This window comes from Pongo pygmaeus, chromosome 21 (genome assembly GCF_028885625.2).
Source record: "Pongo pygmaeus isolate AG05252 chromosome 21, NHGRI_mPonPyg2-v2.0_pri, whole genome shotgun sequence".
In the NCBI taxonomy this organism is placed as follows: Eukaryota; Metazoa; Chordata; class Mammalia; order Primates; family Hominidae; genus Pongo; species Pongo pygmaeus.
The window spans coordinates 34,742,221-34,760,096 of NC_072394.2; the positions used below are offsets into that span (position 1 = coordinate 34,742,221).

The window sequence follows — 17,876 nt, forward strand, 5'->3', positions numbered from 1 at the left end:
GCTACTTGGGAGGCTGAGACAGGAGAATCGCTTGAACCCGGGAAGTGGAGATTGCGGTGAGCTGATATTGTGCCACTGCACTCCAGCCTGGGCGACGGAGTGAGAAAAAAACACAAAAAAAGAAACAGCCCTGAGGACAGGTCCTTCTCCAGCTCATCTCCTGCCACCCCATCTTCTGTTCATTCCTGAAAAAGTCACTTTCCATCTCTGGATCCCATCTGTTAACTGAATGACTTCATCAGGTGATCTCCAAGTTCCCTTCTAACCCTACCTTCTCGAAGCTTTTAAAGATTCTGGTCTTACATCTGTCTGATGATAAGAGGGAATATTTTATTAACTTGACTTTTTATTGTGACAATTTTCTGAATGGTATAATGAATACCCAAGTGCCCATCACCCAGATTCAAGGATTAACAAGCCTTTGCCATCTATCTTTCACAAAAATATTTTAAAGCAAATCTTAACCTCATGTTATCTCACTCCTACATACTTATATATATATGATCACTGTGTTTTTTTGTTTGTTTTTTTTTTGAGACAGAGTCTTGCTCTGTCACCCAGGCTGGAGTGCAGTGGCACAATCACAGTTCACGGCAGCCTGTAACTTGTGGGCTCAAACAGTCCTCCCACCTTAGCCTCCTGGGTAGCTGAGACTACAGGTGTGTGCCACTATGCCCAGCTAATTTTACAAAAAATTTTTATAGAGATAGGGTCTCTCTATGTTACCTAAGCTGATCTCAAACTCCTAGGCTCAAGCAATCCTCCTGTTTCAGCCTCCCAAAGTGCTGGGATTATAGGTGTGAGCCACCACACCCAGCCCACAATACTGTTTTTAAAAAAGCTTAATTGAGACATACTTCACATACCATACAATTCACATATTTAAAGTGTACAGATCAGGCCGGGCACGGTGGCTCATGCCTGTAATCCCAGCATTTGGGAGGCCGAGGCAGGTGGATCACCTGAGGCCAGGAGTTCAAGACCAGCCTGGCCAACATGGTGAAACCCCATCTCTACTAAAAATCCAAAAATTAGCTGGGTGTGATGGCGTGTACCTGTAATCCCAGTTACTCAGGAGGCTGAGGCAGGAGAATCTCCTGAACCTGGGAGGCGGAGGTTGCAGTGAGCTGAGATCACACCATTTTACTCAAGCCTGGGTGACAGAGCGAGATTCTTGTCTCAAAAAAAAAAAAAAAAAAATTAAAAAATTAAAAAATGATAAAGTATACAAATCAGTGTTTTTTAAAAAAACATATATATGCACAGGGCTATATAAAACCACCACTACAATCTAATTTTAGAACATTTTTATTACTCTCCTCTAAAAGAAACTCTACCAATTAGTAGTCACTCCTCATTACCCCCTTTCCCAGCCCGAAGTAATCACTAATCTGCTTCCTGCCTCTATGGCTTTGCCATCTCATATAAATGGAACCACACACTGTGTGGCCTTTCTTGCCTGGCGTCTTTTGCTTAGCATGATGCTTTCAAGGATTGTCCATGCTGTAGCATGGATCAACAGATATCTGGCAGTCCCAACATCAATTGTTCTTTATTATGACTGAATAATATTGCACTGTATGAAGAGGCCACATATTTATTTATTTTTCAGTTTGTATACATTCTGATTATTTCTAGTCTTTGGCTATTATGGATAATACTTCTATAAGCATTCATGTATAAGGTTTTGTATGGATGTGTGTTTTCATTTCTCTGGGATATATTCATAGGAGTGGAATTGCTGGGTCATATGGTAACTCAGTGTTTAACGTTTTGGGAGAATGACAAACTGTTTTCCACAGTGGCTGCACTGTTTTACATTTCTACCACCAATTTCTCCACATCTTTTTTTTTTTTTTCTTTGAGACAGTCTCATCCTGTCACCCAGGCTGGTGTGCAGAGGTGCGATCTCAGCACACTGCAACCTCCACCTCCTGTGCTCAAGCGATCCTCCCACCTCACCTCTGGAATAGCTGGGACTATAGGGGCATGTCACCCCACTTGGCTAATTTTTGTGTTTTTTGTAGAGATGGGGTTTCACCAATGTTGCCCAGGCTGGTCTCAAACTCCTGGGCTCAAGCAATCTGCCTGACTCAGCCTCCCAAAGTGCTGGGATTACAAGTGTGAGCCACCATGCCCGGCCTCTCCACATCCTTGTCGACACTTGTTATTGCCTGTCTCTTTTATCATAGACATCCTAATGAGTGTGAAGTGGTACTTCATTATGGTTTTGATTTGCATTTCCCTGATGACTAATGATGTTGAGCATCCTTTTATGGGCTTATTGGCCATTTGTATGTCTTTGGAGAAATATCTATACAAATCCTTTACCCATTTTAAAATGGGGTTGTTTCATATATATATATATAGTTTTTGTTTTTTGTTTTTTTCTTTTTGGAGTTGGAGTCTCACTCTGTTGTCCAGGCTGGAGTGCAATGGCGCAAACTTGACTCATTGCAACCTCTGCCTCCTGGGTTCAAGCGATTCTCATGCCTCAGCCTCCCGAATAGCTGGGATTACAGGCACCCGCCACCATGCCCGGCTGATTTTTTTATTTTTAGTAGAGATGGGGTGTCACCATGTTGCCCAGGCTGGTCTTGAACTCCTAACCTCAGGTGATCCACCTGCCTTGGCATCCCAAAGTGCTTGGATTACAGGCATGAGCCACCACGCCCAGCCAATAATTAAGTTTTAAGAGGTTTTTTTTGAGACAGAGTCTGGGTCTGTCACCCAGGCTGGAGTGCAATGGTGTGATCTTAGCTCACTGCAGCCTCTGCCTCCTGGGTTCAAGTGATTCTCCTGCTTCAGCCTCCCGAGTAGCTGGGACTATAGGCATGTGCCACCATGCCCGGCTAATTTTTGTATTTTTAGTAGAGACGGGGTTTTACCATGTTGGCCAGGCTGGTCTGGAACTACTGACCTCAGGTGATCCACCCGCCTCAGCCTCCCAAAATGCTGGGATTACAGGCATAAGCCACTGCTCCCGGCTGAGTTTTAAGAGTTCTTTGTATTAATATATTATGAATACCACTTCCTCACGAGATTCATGATTTGAAGATACTTTCTGTTATTCTGAGTTGTTTTTAAACTTTCTTGATGGTATTACTTATAGCACAAAAGATTTCCATTGTGATATAGCCCAATTTAATTGTATTTTCTTTTGTTTATTTTACTTTTGGTATTGTATCTAGATTTGCTTTTTCTGGACCTTTCATATAAGTTTATAAATGAAATAATGTTGGAATAATGTGGCCTTTTGTGACTGCTTTCTTCGTGTGTGTGTGTGTTTGTGTGTGTGTGTGTGTTTGGTTGGTTTTTTTTTTTTTTTTAGAGATAAGGCCTTCCTCCATCAATCAGACTGAAGTGCAGTGGTGCCATCATAGCTCACAGCCTTGACCTCTTGGGTTCAAGTAATCTTCCTGCTTGAGCCTCCTGAGTTGCTAGGACTTCAGTTGCATGCTAGCACACCTGGCTAATTTTTAAAAATTTTTTCATAAGGATGGGTCTTGCTGTGTTGCCAAGGCTAGTATAATGTTTTCAGCAGTCTTCCATGTTGTAGCATGTATCAATACTTTATTCATTTTTTATGGCCAAATAATATTCTGTTGTATAAATATACCACATTTTATTTATCTGTTCATTATTTGATGGACATTTGGGTTATTTCTACTTTTGGGTGTTATGAATAATGCTGCTGTGAACATTCATATTCAAGTATTTTTTGTGGACGCATGTTTCATTCTCTTAGATCCTCTAAGAGGCTTATAGTGTTAGGTCTTACATTTAGGTCTGTGATCCATTTGAGTTAATTTCTGTGTATGGTGTGAGGTAGGGTTTCAAGTGCAGTGTTTTGGATGCAGGTATCTAGTTGTTCCAGCACCATTTGTTGAAAGGGCTCTTCTCTCCCATTTCATTGCCTTGGCATATTTATTGAAAGTCAGGGCCGGGCGCTGTGGCTCATGCCTATAATCCCAGCACTTTGGGAGGCTGAGGTGGGTGGATCACCTGAGGTCAGGAGTTTGAGATCACCCTGGCCAATATGGTGAAACCCTGTCTCTACTAGAAATACAAAAATTAGCCAGGCGTGGTGGTGCACACCTGTAGTCCCAGCTACTCGGGAGGCTGAGGCAGAGGAATCCCTTGAACCCGGGAGGTGGAGGTTGCAGTAAGCTGAGATCATGCCACTGCACTCCAGCCTGGGCAACAGAGCAAGACTCTGTCTCAGAAAAAAGAAAGAAAGTCAGTTGACCGTAATTAAGCATTTATTTCTGGACTTTCAATACTGTTCCATTGGTCTATATATCTATCCTCATGCTAGTACCATTCTGTCTTAATTACTATAGCTTTGTAGTAAGTTTTGAAATCAGGAAGTGTGAGTCCTCCAACCTTGTTCTTTTTCAAGAGTGTTTTGACTGTTCAGGGTCCCTTGCATTTCCATATTCAAGCATACTTTGTTTTACTGCACTCTGCTTTGTTATAATTCACAGATACTACATTTTCTACATATTGAAGGTTTGTGGAAACCCTGCATAGAGCAAGTCTGTTGGCACCATTTTTTCAACAGCATATGCTCACTTCATGTATCTGTGTAAGCATTTATTAGCAATAAAGTATTTTTAAAGCCTGTACTTTTTTTAGACAAAATGGTATTATACATTTAATAGACTACAGTATAGTGTAAGCATAACTTTTATATGCACTGGGAAACCAAAAAATTGTGTTACTTGCTTTATTGTGATACTTACTTTATTGCAGTAGTCTGGAACCAAACCCACAATATCTCTGAGGTATGCCTCTACATTTTAAGGTCAGCTTGTCAATTTCTGCAAACAAAGCCAGCTGGGATTTTGATATTGATTGCATTGAATCTGCAGACCAATTTGGGCAATATCGTCATCTTAACAGTATTAAGTATTCAGATCCATGAACATGAGATGTCTTTCCATTTATTTATTATTTCTTTAATTTTTCTCAAGAATGTTTTGTAGTTTTCAGTGTATAAGTCTTGCACTTTTGTTAAATTTATACCTAAGGATTTTTTGGGTGCTATGGTATATGACATTGTTTTCTTAATTTTATTTTTGGAATATTAATTACTAGTATATAAAAATACCAGCTGGGCATGGTGGCTCACACCTGTAATCCTAGCACTTTGAGGCCAAGGTGAACGGATCACCTGAAGTCAGGAGTTTGAGACCAGCCTGGCCAACATGGTGAAACCCTGTCTCTACAAAAATACAGAAATTAGCCAGGCGTGGTGGTGGGTGCCTATAATCCCAGCTACTTGGGAGGTTGAGGCAAGAGAATCGCTTGAACCCTGGAGGCAGAGGTTGCAGTGAGCCGAGATCACGCCATTGCACTCCAGCCTGGGCGAGAATCCGTCTCAAAAAAAAAATTATATAGATATAGATATAGATATATAGATATATTTATATATTTTATATAGATATTTATATATATTTATATATATTTTATATAGATACATTTTTATATAGATATATTTTTATATATATTTATATATATAATTGATTTTTGTCTACACAATGATATTTTTACACCTAAAAAAATTAAGTTTCTTAGTATTTTCTAGTACCCAATCGACATTCAGATTTTCTTGGTTTGCTTGTATTAGGATCTACATATTAGGACTACATGTTACATTTGGTTATTAAGTCTCTTAGACTTATTTTAATCTGAGGCAATTCTTTTTATTTTTTATTTTATTTATTTATTTATTTGAGACAGAGTCTTACTCTGTCGCCAGACTGGAGTGCAGTGGCGCGGTCTCGGCTCACTGCAAACTCCGCCTCCCGGGTTCAAGTGACTCTCTTGCCTCGGCCTCCCAAGTAGCTGGGACTACTCGAGTAGTGAGCCACCATGCCCAGCCAATTCTTTTTATTTTAAAAAATATTTTTCAGCTGAGCATGGTGGCTCATACCTGTAATCCCAGCACTTTGGGAGGCTGAGGCAGGTGGATCATGAGGTCAGGAGTTCAAGACCAGCCTGGCCAAGATGGTGAAACCCCCATCTCTACTAAAAATCCAAAAATTAGCTGGGTGTGGTGGCGGGTGCCTGTAATCTCAACTACTCGGGAGGCTGAGGCAGGAAAATTGCTTGAACCTGGAAGGCGGATGTTGCAGTGAGCCAAGATTGTGCCACTGTACTCCAGCCGGGGCAACAAGAGCGAAACTCCATCTCAAAAAGTATATATATGCATATTTTTCATAGTTGACTTGTTGAAAAGACTGAGTCAGATAGCCTGTAGAAATATCCCACATTGTAGGCAGGAGTGGTGGCATGTGCCTGTAGTTCCAGCTACTTGGGAAGCTGAGGCAGGAGGATTGCTTGAGCCCAGGAGTTCAAGGCTGCAGTGAGCCAAGATTATGCCACTGCACTCCAGTCTGGGTGACCGAGTGAGACACCAACTCAAAAGAAAAAAAAAAGAAGAAATATACCACATTCTGGATTTGTTGGTCTCTTTCCTCATGGTGTCAATTAACTTGTATCTCTATCCCCTTTATTTAGCTTTAACTGAAAGCTATCTCTGAAGCACGGGTTCCCAATCTTGGCTGCAAACTGAGAAGTTTTAAAAATTAGTGATGTCTGAGCCCCACCTCAGAGATTCTGATTTAATTGGTCTAGGACAGTAGTCCTTAAACTTTAGCAGGCATCAGAGTTACCTGAAGGGATTGTTAAACACAGATTGCTGGGTATCACACCCAGAGTCTGATTCAGAAAGGCTGGGGCAGGGCCTGAGAATGTTCATTTCTAGTAGATTCCAGGTATTGCTTCTGCTGGTTTGGTGAATGCACTTTGAGAACTCTTGGTCTCTCATGAGGTCTGGGCAAGATGTTTTTCAAAACTCTGTAGGTAACATTAATGTGCAGCCTGGCCTGAGAAATGTGGAGCTAGTAGTTTCAGCCAACAGATGATCTTTGTCTGGATCCATTATTTCATTAGTGGGGTTACAAAATGACCATGCCTGTCCAAAGAAGAACTTTCCAAAGGGATTCTTTTAATGACCAAATTTTAAATTTGGAAAAGAGCCCTTAAAATTAAATGTAGGCAAGGTGCAGTGGCTCACGCCTATAATCCCAGCACTTTTGGAGGCTGAGGTGGGCAAATTACCTGAGCTCAGGAGTTCAAGACCATCCTGGACAACATGGTGAAACCCTGTCTCTATTAAAAATACAAAAAGATTAGCCGGGCATGGAGACATGTGCCTGTAGTCTCAGCTACTCCGGGGGCTGAGGCACGAGAATCGCTTGAACCTGGGAGACGAAGGTTGCAGTGGGCTGAGATTGCACCACTTTACTCCAGCCTGGGCAACAAAGCGAGACTCTGTCTCCAGAAAAACTAATTAATTAATTAAATGTGTGTGTCAGTCAGTCCTCTTTGCAGGTATGTACATCTAGAAAAAGATCAGGACAAAATATACCAACGTAATAATAATAGTTATCTCCGGATAGTGAAATTGTGAGTGATTATGTTTTTTACATTTTCTTTTTGTTGTCGTTATTTTTTGAGACAGAGTATTGCTCTGTCACCCAGGTTGGAGTGCAGTGACATGATCTTGGCTCACTGCAACCTCTGCCTCCCAGGTTCAAGTGAATTTCATGCCTCAGCCTCCCAAGTAGCTGGGATTACAGATGCAGGTCAACCACGCACGGCTAATTTTTACATTTTTAGTAGAGACAGGGTTTTGCCATGTTTATCAGGCTGGTCTCGAACTCCTGACCTCAGGTGATCCGCCCACCTCGGCCTCCCAAAGCACTGAGATTACAGGTGTGAGTCACTGGGCCTGGCCTGTTTTTTACATTTTCTAATGAGTAAGTAGGATCATTGTAACCAGAAGAAAGCCAAATATGTGTTATGAAAAATAGTTTCTGAAATGTCAAAGAGAAAATTTTAGCTCCCCAAAATATTTTTTTTTCTAAGGAGTCTATTTTCATTATTATATCTCTCTTTTTTTTTGAGACAGAGTTTTGCTCTTTGGCCCAGGCCAGAGTGCAGTGGCGTGATCTCGGCTCACTGCAACCTCTGCCCTCCGGGTTCAAGCGATTCTCCTGCCTCAGCCTCCTGGGATTATAGGTGCCCGCCACCACACCCAGCTAATTTTTGTATTTTTAGTAGAGACAGGGTTTCGCCATGTTGGCCAGGCTGGTCTCGAACTCCTGACCTCAGACAGTCCACTGCCTCGGCCTCCCAAAGTGCTAGGATTTACAGGCATAAGCCACTGTGCCCGACCTATATCTCTTTTTATATCTTTTGAGTAAACAATGAGTCAGTCTGTTTCTCACAGTACCCTATACCTCTGTGCTGTTTGCTTTGTGTCCCTTCCATGTTCATTTCCTTTTGGCATTGTTTTGTCCTGAGGCTTTAGAAGAGTAAAGGCAGAGATGTAATGGGAGACAGTCATCACCATAGAGAAACACCACCAGTGGTTTCCAGTTTCCTTGTTTGATGTGTTTCCTGGGCACTTGTCAGACAGAGACTGTTAGTAGGAATGGTCTTCCTTCTCAGTGCTCTCAGGGGCTGAAATCCACTTAGTCCTGCTTTTTATCCTGGTCAGTTAGAATGGGAAATTTTCCAGCTTGGACAACAAGCCATGGGATTGGAGTAAGGCAGTTTAATTTCTTCTGTTTTTGGCATTTTGGAAGTTAATGACCTTGGTTAGCAGCACCAGTGGCCCTCTAAAAGATACTTCAGGTAGCAAATGTTCACTCCAATATAGACCAGGCATCACCTCCCTCTTGAACCCATTCACATCCTGCCGCTTCCCAGGCAGAAGTGACCTCTCCACATTTCTAAGACAGACCACTGTCAGTACCTATTATACCTAACAGGGCTGCACCATTACCCTTTGTTTCAGGCAGGAACCAGATGTCATTTGTGTCTGTATCTCAGCTTTTTGTATGATGTTAGGCCCATAGTACTTGCTGAGTAAATGTTTGCTATATGCCTTGACTCTTACCTAATTACTCACCATGCATGAGACCAGATAGCTGACACTTCATATGTACTCTGTATCTGTTTTCTCACTTGTTACGTGTGCTCTTACAGGCATCTTATTATAGAAAACTTTATCCCTCTGGAAGAAAAAAGTAAAATTATGAATAGAGCCTTCTTTGATGAAGAGGAAGATCATTGGAAACTACATCCTATTACCAGACTGGAGTAAGTCACTATTAACTTTAAGTATATTTTCAAGTATGAGGGAGGAAAAGAATGTTGATAACAAGACCCCTCTGGTCAACAAAGGGGTTTGATAAGAACACAGTTTGGCTTATTTAAACTCAAAACCCACTGCATTTCTGATTTTGTAGCTGCCATAGATCCACCAGGTAAAAGTTTGATGATGAGTGTGGTTTTAGGAATTGGGAGACTTTGTCACTAGTGAGTGAGCAAGTGACCTTTCCAAAGTTCCTGCATTTCTGTTTCTCCAGCTGTGAAGTGAAGTATGCTAGGTCACATGAGGGACAATTCAGAGCTGTTATCTTTGTGTGTCATTCTGACCCACAGTGTTGAGAAGGATTCTCATGCTAAGTCTGGGTGCTGCTGGAAAGATGGGAGACACCTGGCAGGGATGCAGAGGTGGGGGGTGTTGACAGCTATGCTTTGTGAATGCTGTCTAAGAACTGGGTGATGATTAAAAATCTCTTCTGGCTTAAAAGATACATGATGCTCTGAATCAGAAAGCAACTCAAGCAGAAAACAGAAGCATTTCCCGTTCCACTTACGTCAGCCTGCAGTCCAGGGAGTTACTTGCTTCAGGTTCTGTCAGAGTCTTCTGAGTGCTGGTTCCACAGGACTCCAGCCAGGGCTTTAACACTACAGTTCATTTCCAGGAACCAGCAGATGATGAAGCGACCAGTCTCAGCCGTGGGATATAAGAGACCATTGAGCCAGCACGCAAGAATGTCCATGATGATTCGTCCAGAGGCCCGATACAGGGTGAGAAGATCCTTCTTGGGTTTTTCTCCTGTCTCTTTTGGAGTCTAGATTTGTGTAAGCCCTTAGATGCTATTCCACTCGGAGTTGATACCTTCTTTCCAGAGGTACTTGAAGACATTTATACCAATAACAATTATAACAAATAAATAAATAAGCTGAGCACAGTAGCTCACACCTGTAATTCCAGCAGTTTGAGAGTCCGAGGTGGGCAGATTGGTTGATTCTCAGGAGTTTGAGACTACCCTGGGCAACGTGGCGAAACCCTAACTCTACTGAAAATACAAAAATTAGCCAGGTGTGGTGGTGTGTGCCTGTAGTCCCAGCTACTTGGGAGGCTGAGGTGGGAGGATTACCTGAGCCCAGGAGGCAGAGGCTGCATTGAGCCAAGATCATGCCACAGCACTCTAGCCTGGGTGACAGAGTGAGACCCTGTCTCAAAAAATAAATAAGTAAATATAATAAAAATAATAACTAATAGGCCGGGCGCAGTGGCTGATGCCTGTAATCCCAGCACTTTGGGAGGCTGAGGTGGGTGGATCACCTGAGGTCAGGAGTTCGAGACCAGCCTGGCCAACGTGGTGAAACCCCATCTCTACTAAAAACACAAAAATTAGCCGGGTATGGTGGCAGGCACCTGTAATCCCGGCTACTCGGGAGGCTGAGGCAGGAGAATGGTGTGAACCCAGTGGGCAGAGCTTGCAGTGAGCCGAGATCGCACCACTGCACTCCAGCCTGGGCAACAGGGCAAGACTCCGTCTCAAAAAAAAACAAAAAACAAAAAACAAAAACAAAAACTAAAAACACAAAAATTAGCCGGGTATGGTGGCAGGCACCTGTAATCCCAGCTACTCGGGAGGCTGAGGCAGGAGAATCGCTTGAACCCAGGAGGCAGGAGGCGGAGGTTGCAGTGAGCCAAGATCGTGCCACTGCACTACAGCCTGGGTGGCAGAGCGACACTCCGTCTCAAAAAAAAAAAAAAAAAAAAAGTCAGTACTAGAGAAGGAGAGTACAAACATCCTGTCTGTCATGGCCAGTAAATATTAACAATGAGCTTCAAAATGGCTCTGTGGGAAGACTGGAGAGAACACAGATGTGTAGTGACAGGAGATGGACCTGTCGTAAAGAACTTCAGGTACTCTCATCTCGCAAGATGTGTGTCAGTCATGTAGTCATTTAAAGGGACATCATTGAGGACTATTTAATGACCCCAAAATAGAAAAATAGAAGCTCTGCCATGAGAGCCTCTACTTTTTAATTAAATTAAATTAATTAATTTATTTGTTTTGAGATGGAGTCTCGCTCTGCTGCCCAGGCTGGAGTGCAGTGGCGCAATCTCTGCTCACTGCAACCCCTGTCTCCTGGGTTCAAGCAATTCTGGTGCTTCAGCCTCCCTAGTAGCTGAGACTACAGGCACATGCCACGACACCCAGCTAATTTTTGTATTTTTAGTAGAGATGGGGTTTCACCATGTTGGCCAGGTTGGTCTTGAATGCCTGACCTCAGGTGATCCACCCACCTCGGCCTCCCAAAGTGCTGGGATTACAGGCATGTGCCAACATGCTCAGCTAATTTTTGTATTTTTAGTAGAGATGGGGTTTCACCATGTTGGCCAGGCTGCTCTCGAACTCCTGACCTCAGGTGATCCACCCGCCTTAGTCTCCCAAAGTGCTGGGATTACAGGCGTGAGCCACCGTGCCGGCCTTTTTTTTTCTTTTTTTTTTTTTGAGGCAGGATCTCACTGTGTCACCCAAGCTGGAGTGCTATAGCACAGTCATAGCTCACTGTATCCTCAGACTCCTTGGCTCAAGTGATCCTCCTGCCTTGGCCTCCCAAAGCACTGGGATGACCATGCCCAGCTGAGCACTTGCTGTGTGCTGGGCATTGTACTCAGCACTTGACTGCTTTCTCTAATTAAGTTTCCCCATCTTCTCTATGCAGTCAGTCCTGTTGCTTAAAGGTCAGGTAGTGGGGCAAGTGGCTGAACTAGGATACACAAAGTATTAAGTTATAGAGTAATTTACACCAGAAGTATATATATGATATAAAATTTGATGTAAAATATATTGAAATGTAAATTGTTTTTCTCTGCTTGGTGGAAGCACACTCAATTTTTTTTTCTTTTTGCTCATCTGTATTTTATAACTATCAATAGAGAACTTGTATTATTTTTATAGTGAAAGATTTTCACTTGAAATATTTTTACATGTTTCTGAGTTTCTCTTGGCAGCCAGAGGCAAACAGAAGATTACGGTTAGTTAGCTCTTTGGGTGCCATTCTTCCTGGCTTTGAGTTATTTAAAAGAAAGAAAGCAAAAGCAAAAAATTAGGTGGGGTTAGGCATTGTAAAACGGCATCACTTCTTTTAGGCAGGTTCTTTCTTGATAGGCCCTGAATAACAAGCAATTTGCACTTCTGTTCTTGGAGGGGCCCTCGATTGCTTGTACTGCCTGTGTCCAGTTGGAGGCTAACCTAGCTGGTGATGGCTGTGCTTCTGCAGGCAGAAAACATTGTGCTGTTAGAGCTGGACATGCCCAGCCGGACCACCAGAGACTATGAGGGCCCAGCCATTGCCCCCAAGGTCCAGGCTGCATTGGATGCAGCTCTGCAGGATGAAGATGAGATACAGGTGGATGCATCATCCTTTGAAAGCACTGCAAATAAGAAATCCAAGGCCAGGTGAGTGGCTTTGATGACATGTGTTTAAACAGAACATGTTTGAACAAGGACAAACCAAAGCAAGAATGCTTGTTTATCATGGAATACTTTGCAGAACACACTAGAAAATGTTGCCATATTACTCGTATGTTTACTTATTTATTCTACAAATATTTATGGTTGAGACACTACGCCAGGTGTACTGAATACCAGAATACCTAATGTACCCAGTCCCTTACTATAAGGTGAATGTGTTCTGGTGAAATAGCAGTCAGTTCTTCAGTTCTCATGAGGTGTCCGGTAGTTCTAAGTGCTTTACAAACATTCTCTTAATGATTTCCTGTAAAAACTTAGAAGGCAAATATTATAATCAGTCCCATTTTATAGACAAGAAAACTGAAACTTAGAGAATTTGAGAAAGTAGCCATCTCCAAGGAAACCCAGCAAGTAAGGGCCAAAGCGAGAATTCAAAAATAGGTCAATCCAGATCCACAACCCAGGCTCTGGGCCTCCATGCTAAGTTTACCTCACCCATTTGGTGCAAAAGTAGTAATTCTGTCTTATTACATTCTGGATTAAAAGTTGTAGGAAGACAATTGGGTGGAAAACCAAAATGGAAGAAATTCTACCTGCAAACTTAATATTTTTTTATCAATCAGGAAAGGACAGTACAGTCAAGCTTTGGTTTTAAAGGAAGAACAATTGCTAAGCATCAGAGTCTCCTTCTCTCAGGTTCCACACCTCTGTTCTGAGGCCATTTTCGCCATCCAAAGGTTCAGGCTGTGCCAGTCTAGTGGTTTTACAGTTGAACTTATTGTCGTTTTCAGGCCATTGAAGAATGGCCTGAAATGAAATGTTAATGACATCTGATGTGTCAGGGACAGAGATGGGGACATGTAATATAAACATGTGTTTGACTTTTGCAGGCCTAAAAGTGGAAGGAAGTCGGGATCCTCCTCCTCTTCCTCAGGAACCCCTGCATCTCAGCTTTATCCACAGTCTCGGGGGCTGGTTCCAAAGTAAAGCCAGCTTCTCCTCTCCCAGGGCGGAAACAGCATTTGCCTTCTGAGAGAAGAGACTAGCAAAAAGCTGCAGAGAGGATTCAGCCGAAACTCAGAACCGTTCCCCTGAGGAGAAGCGATGGCCTCTTTGCAGATCAACCAACTTAATCTGGTTGAACGTGCTGTTCCTAATCTGGCACTCAGCCCCTCTGGGAAACATCTTTTAATTAGCATCTCAGAAATGCATGGGTAAGGTAAAGTGCGATAGTCCAAGTGGAAAGCAAGAGAATGACCAGTGACCTTGCTTCCTTCCCCCTTGCCTTCTTCTCCCCCTTCCCCTGCCCTCCCTTTCTCTCTCTCCTTTTCTAGCCTGTTCTTTACACGGGGCTCCCTTCTTGTTGAACAATAGGGCAGAATGAGGAGTCACCTTAGCAGGACCACATCTTTGGAGCCTCGGGATAAAATGACAGTGAGGTTGAAAAGTGAAAACCCTAGAACTTGAATAGGTGCCTGTTTTTGAGGGAGAAATGAGAAATCGCATTTGGATCTAGGCCCCAGGTGGGCACCATCAGCAGTCTTGCTTCCATGCACCTCGGTAAGAAGTGAATCTGCCTTTGGGACCTGCTCAGTGAGGAAATCTCTTCCAATTTCTGCTTCTGAAGGATTCAATGTTGGGAGCAATAGAAATAACATTCCCTTTGCCTCCTCGGAGTGTTTAGGGAAATAGCTTCTTTAAAACCTCAAAACCATGACCATCCTGTCAAAGACCTAAGTCTGTAAGCTGGTGCCATGTCCATACACCATGTCACTTTACTCTTCATTTGTCACCATCTTTTCCCATGCACGCGTACTCTGAACATCCTTGTGTGGGCCCATCCTCTGCCTCCAGAGCATGCTCTGCCATGGGCCTGTTTTGTGGAAGAAAGGAGGCTGTCTCTGCCTTCTCTGATGGGACTGGAGTTGAGGGAAGGAGCTGTATTGTGGCACTTCTGAATTCCCCGTTCTGTTCTATATTGGTATAGAGAGCAGAAGAGTAGCTAGGCAGATGCAGAGATGGAGACATGAGACTCAGTGCAGTGGGTAGGGAAGACATAACAGATGGAAGCAAAGGAATCCTGCCTGCCTTCAGCAGAGAATTCACCGAATTCTAGAACTGTGGCTCCCTCCAGGCAGAGCCTAAGATGCTGGTGAAGAATAGCTGCGTGATTGAATAGGCTCAAAGGAGAGTTCAGAATTCCCCATTTACATATTACTAGTTTGGTTTGTAAGTTTTAGTTCCTTGTATTATTGAGATTCAGAGCTTCATTTTATGTTGGTCATTAGGTGAATATTACTCATTTTCCCTCAAGAGAAGCTCATAAGTGTGTGTGGGTGTGAGAGCACGATGGTGCCTGTGTTCTGTGAATGTGTCCATGTGTGTCTGTAAGAAAGACAGAGACCAAGAACTTGCCCAATTTTAGAAATACACTAATGTGCAGTTGTTGCCTTTTGTCTGTATTAAAGGCCCATTGAATGACTAATCCAGGCTGGAAGCACTCCCATGTGGGTGTCTGAGTCCATGAGCCAAGCCTGAGGGGACAGTGAGTCTCCAGGTCTGCCACACTGGTGCACCTTGCTGGCACGGTGCCTCAGGAAGGTGGCGACTCAGGTGGGCCTTGAGTTATATTTTAACTCAGCTGCTCAGTTCCCAGGGCACATTTCTGGATCAGAACCCATGGGAAACAGGAGGTACTAAGTGCAATGTCTTAGCATTCTGCAAAATGGAGATCTGTTGTCCAGCGGCTTATCTCCTTTTTAGTAACCCTTCTTTCTGAACCCAGGGCCCTTTTCAGCCTTCCCTCATCTTTTCTTGAGATCAAACTTTACTTCTTTCTTATTTACTAAGAATTTGCCTGTTTGAATAAGAACAAAACGCTAAGGTGGGTAGCCTAAGCTGGTTGTCTGCTGGTTACACGTGTCTCTCACACCACATTTCCTCAAAGCTAATCTGAATTCTGTAGGCTAAAAATATTCATGTAGCAAATCTGAGAATTGGAAACTGCAGATAACCGGCCGGGTATGGTGACTCATGCCTGTAATCCTAGCACTTTGGGAGGCCGAGCTGGATTGATCACCTGAGGTTAGGATTTCAAGACCAGCCTGGCCAACATGGTGAAACCCCATCTGTACTAAAAATACAAAAATTTGCCAGGTGTGGTGGTGCATGCCTCTAGTCCTAGCTACTCAGGAGGCTGAGGCACGAGAATCACTTGAACCTGGGAGGCGGAGGTTGCAATGAGTCGAGATCACACCACGGCACTCCAGCCTGGGTGACAGAGTGAGACTCCGCCTCAAAAAAAAAAAAAAGAAAGAAAGAAAAAGAAAACTGCAGATAACCCTATACATTAATACTGGTATCTCGAGGTGACTCTTCTGACCAAGGGTGGTTAAGTGACACATAGAACTTTTCTAAGAGAAGACAGACAAGTTGACAGGCATGCCTTGTACTCAGCTGTGTTCATGTGGTGGTCTGTGGAAACAAAAGAAGACTCATTTGGAAATGAAGCTGTCCCTTTCCAAGCAGTCTCTGGTGCTTTTCTTCTCTCAAAATGGATCCGATAAATATTTGAATAGAGCAGATTGTAGAACGTCGTGCTGCCACCAGAAAGCTGCTGTTTTGGGTTCTGCATTGAGCCAAATATGTAGAGGACCTACCAAGCCCACTGAGGGACCAGGTTTTCATGTCTCTAGTCATACCTAGAATGTTCTGAGCCGTCTGAGGGCCTTCATGCCAGCAGCAGCTAGCAAAGCCAGAAAGCAAGTCTAACAGGATCTAAGATGACCATCAGGAGAAGGAGTTTGAGACTGTGTATGCAACCCCCAATAGACCCCCTTTTACTCTGATCTGGAGAGTGTATCTGGCTTCATATTTTCAAGTCACATGTCTCTCAGACCCCTGGATTCAGAACCCAAGGCCACAAATCATAGGCATGAAGCACTTTCTTAAGACTGACCTAACGCTGGATTATTTCCCGTCTAACGCCTGCATGCTGCTTGAATTGCTCCACCCACACCTCCATGACCAAGGGCGCCAGAGTGCTGCAACTGGGGCGTGGGCCGCTCTCTGCTTTTCCTGTCTGACTCTGACAAGTCGTCCCTCACTGAATGTAGAATCGTTGCCAAGTTTCTGAGAAGTGTCGATTCCCTGTTAACGTGGATATCAGTTCTGCCTCACATTTCCCACTTGAGGTTGAGGCGTACTGGAGACAACACCTCAGACCATCTGAACCCCATCAGTGGACGAAAATGGGGCTGTTAATATACTCTAAAAGCCATACTAAAAGTGCTCTGAGGGAACTGGCTAAGAATAGTGGGCCTGGTGATTGTCTATCACGCAAGGCTTTGTTTTGTACTGTTCAGAAATCTGTCACCTTTCTGCCTGCCCTTGTTTCCTGAATGAAATGCTTCTGGGGTTATTTATGAAAGGAGTGATCCTGGGGCAGGCAGGAGGCAGTGGGCTTTATGGCTCCTTGAAGTTATTACTGATCTTGACCTTCTCTTTGGCTACCTTTAGACAAAGAATACACCAATCAATACTTGGGGCTCTAAGTTTTACAATTGATATTTATTTGTATCATCTCTTTGTCTAGGAATGTAAAAGTGATTCTAAACTAAGATGTGTAATAAAAATCAATCAGATTTATTGTACCTACAAAAAGGTGTCCTCATAAATGACTAAGGCTTTTGAAAATGACATGCCTGTGGCTGACACACTGCCATTTTCAATAAACATTTTAATTGGGTGGGAGTGGGAAAATGAAGATTGAGTTGGGATGCTGGCATTATTTAATATAGCAACAAGGGGCAGGGCGCAGTGGCTCACGCCTGTAATCCCAGCACTTTGAGAGGCTGAGCCGGGTGGATCACTTCAGGTCAGGAGTTTGAGACCAGCCTGGCCCACATGGTGAAACCCTGTCTGTACTAAAAATACAAAAAATGAGTTGGGCGTGGTGGTGTGCACCTGTCATCCCAGCTACTCGGGAGACTGAGGCAGGAGAATCGCTTGAGGCCGAGATTGCAGTAGGCCAAGATCGCACCACTGCACTTCAGCCTGGGCAGCGGAGCGAGACTCCATCTCAAAAATAAATAAGTAAATAAAAAATAAATAAATAATATAGCAACAAGGAAAAGGGCATAAAATGAAGAAGGATAGAGTGACAAATAAGTGTTTTTCATGCTTTTCTGTGGAGGTTCCTGAGACTGGCCTGGGCAGCAGGCATGAAATTTC

The 17,876-nt window shown here is 43.4% G+C and overlaps 1 protein-coding gene across 4 annotated transcripts in view; it reads left to right on the forward strand.

Annotated features, from left to right (window-relative positions):
* The window catches only part of KIF3B (kinesin family member 3B), a 60,244-nt gene extending 42,938 nt beyond the window's left edge, over positions 1-17,306 (forward strand). For all 4 annotated transcript variants that reach the window (XM_054467018.2, XM_054467016.2, XM_054467012.2 and 1 more), the window contains 4 exons: positions 9,064-9,177; positions 9,849-9,954; positions 12,451-12,629; positions 13,535-17,306. In XM_054467018.2, the coding sequence (XP_054322993.1) occupies positions 9,064-9,177; positions 9,849-9,954; positions 12,451-12,629; positions 13,535-13,631 (496 nt within the window). In that variant the 3' untranslated portion in view covers positions 13,632-17,306. The remainder of the gene's footprint in view (positions 1-9,063; positions 9,178-9,848; positions 9,955-12,450; positions 12,630-13,534) is intronic.
* The last annotated feature ends 570 nt before the right edge of the window (positions 17,307-17,876 follow it).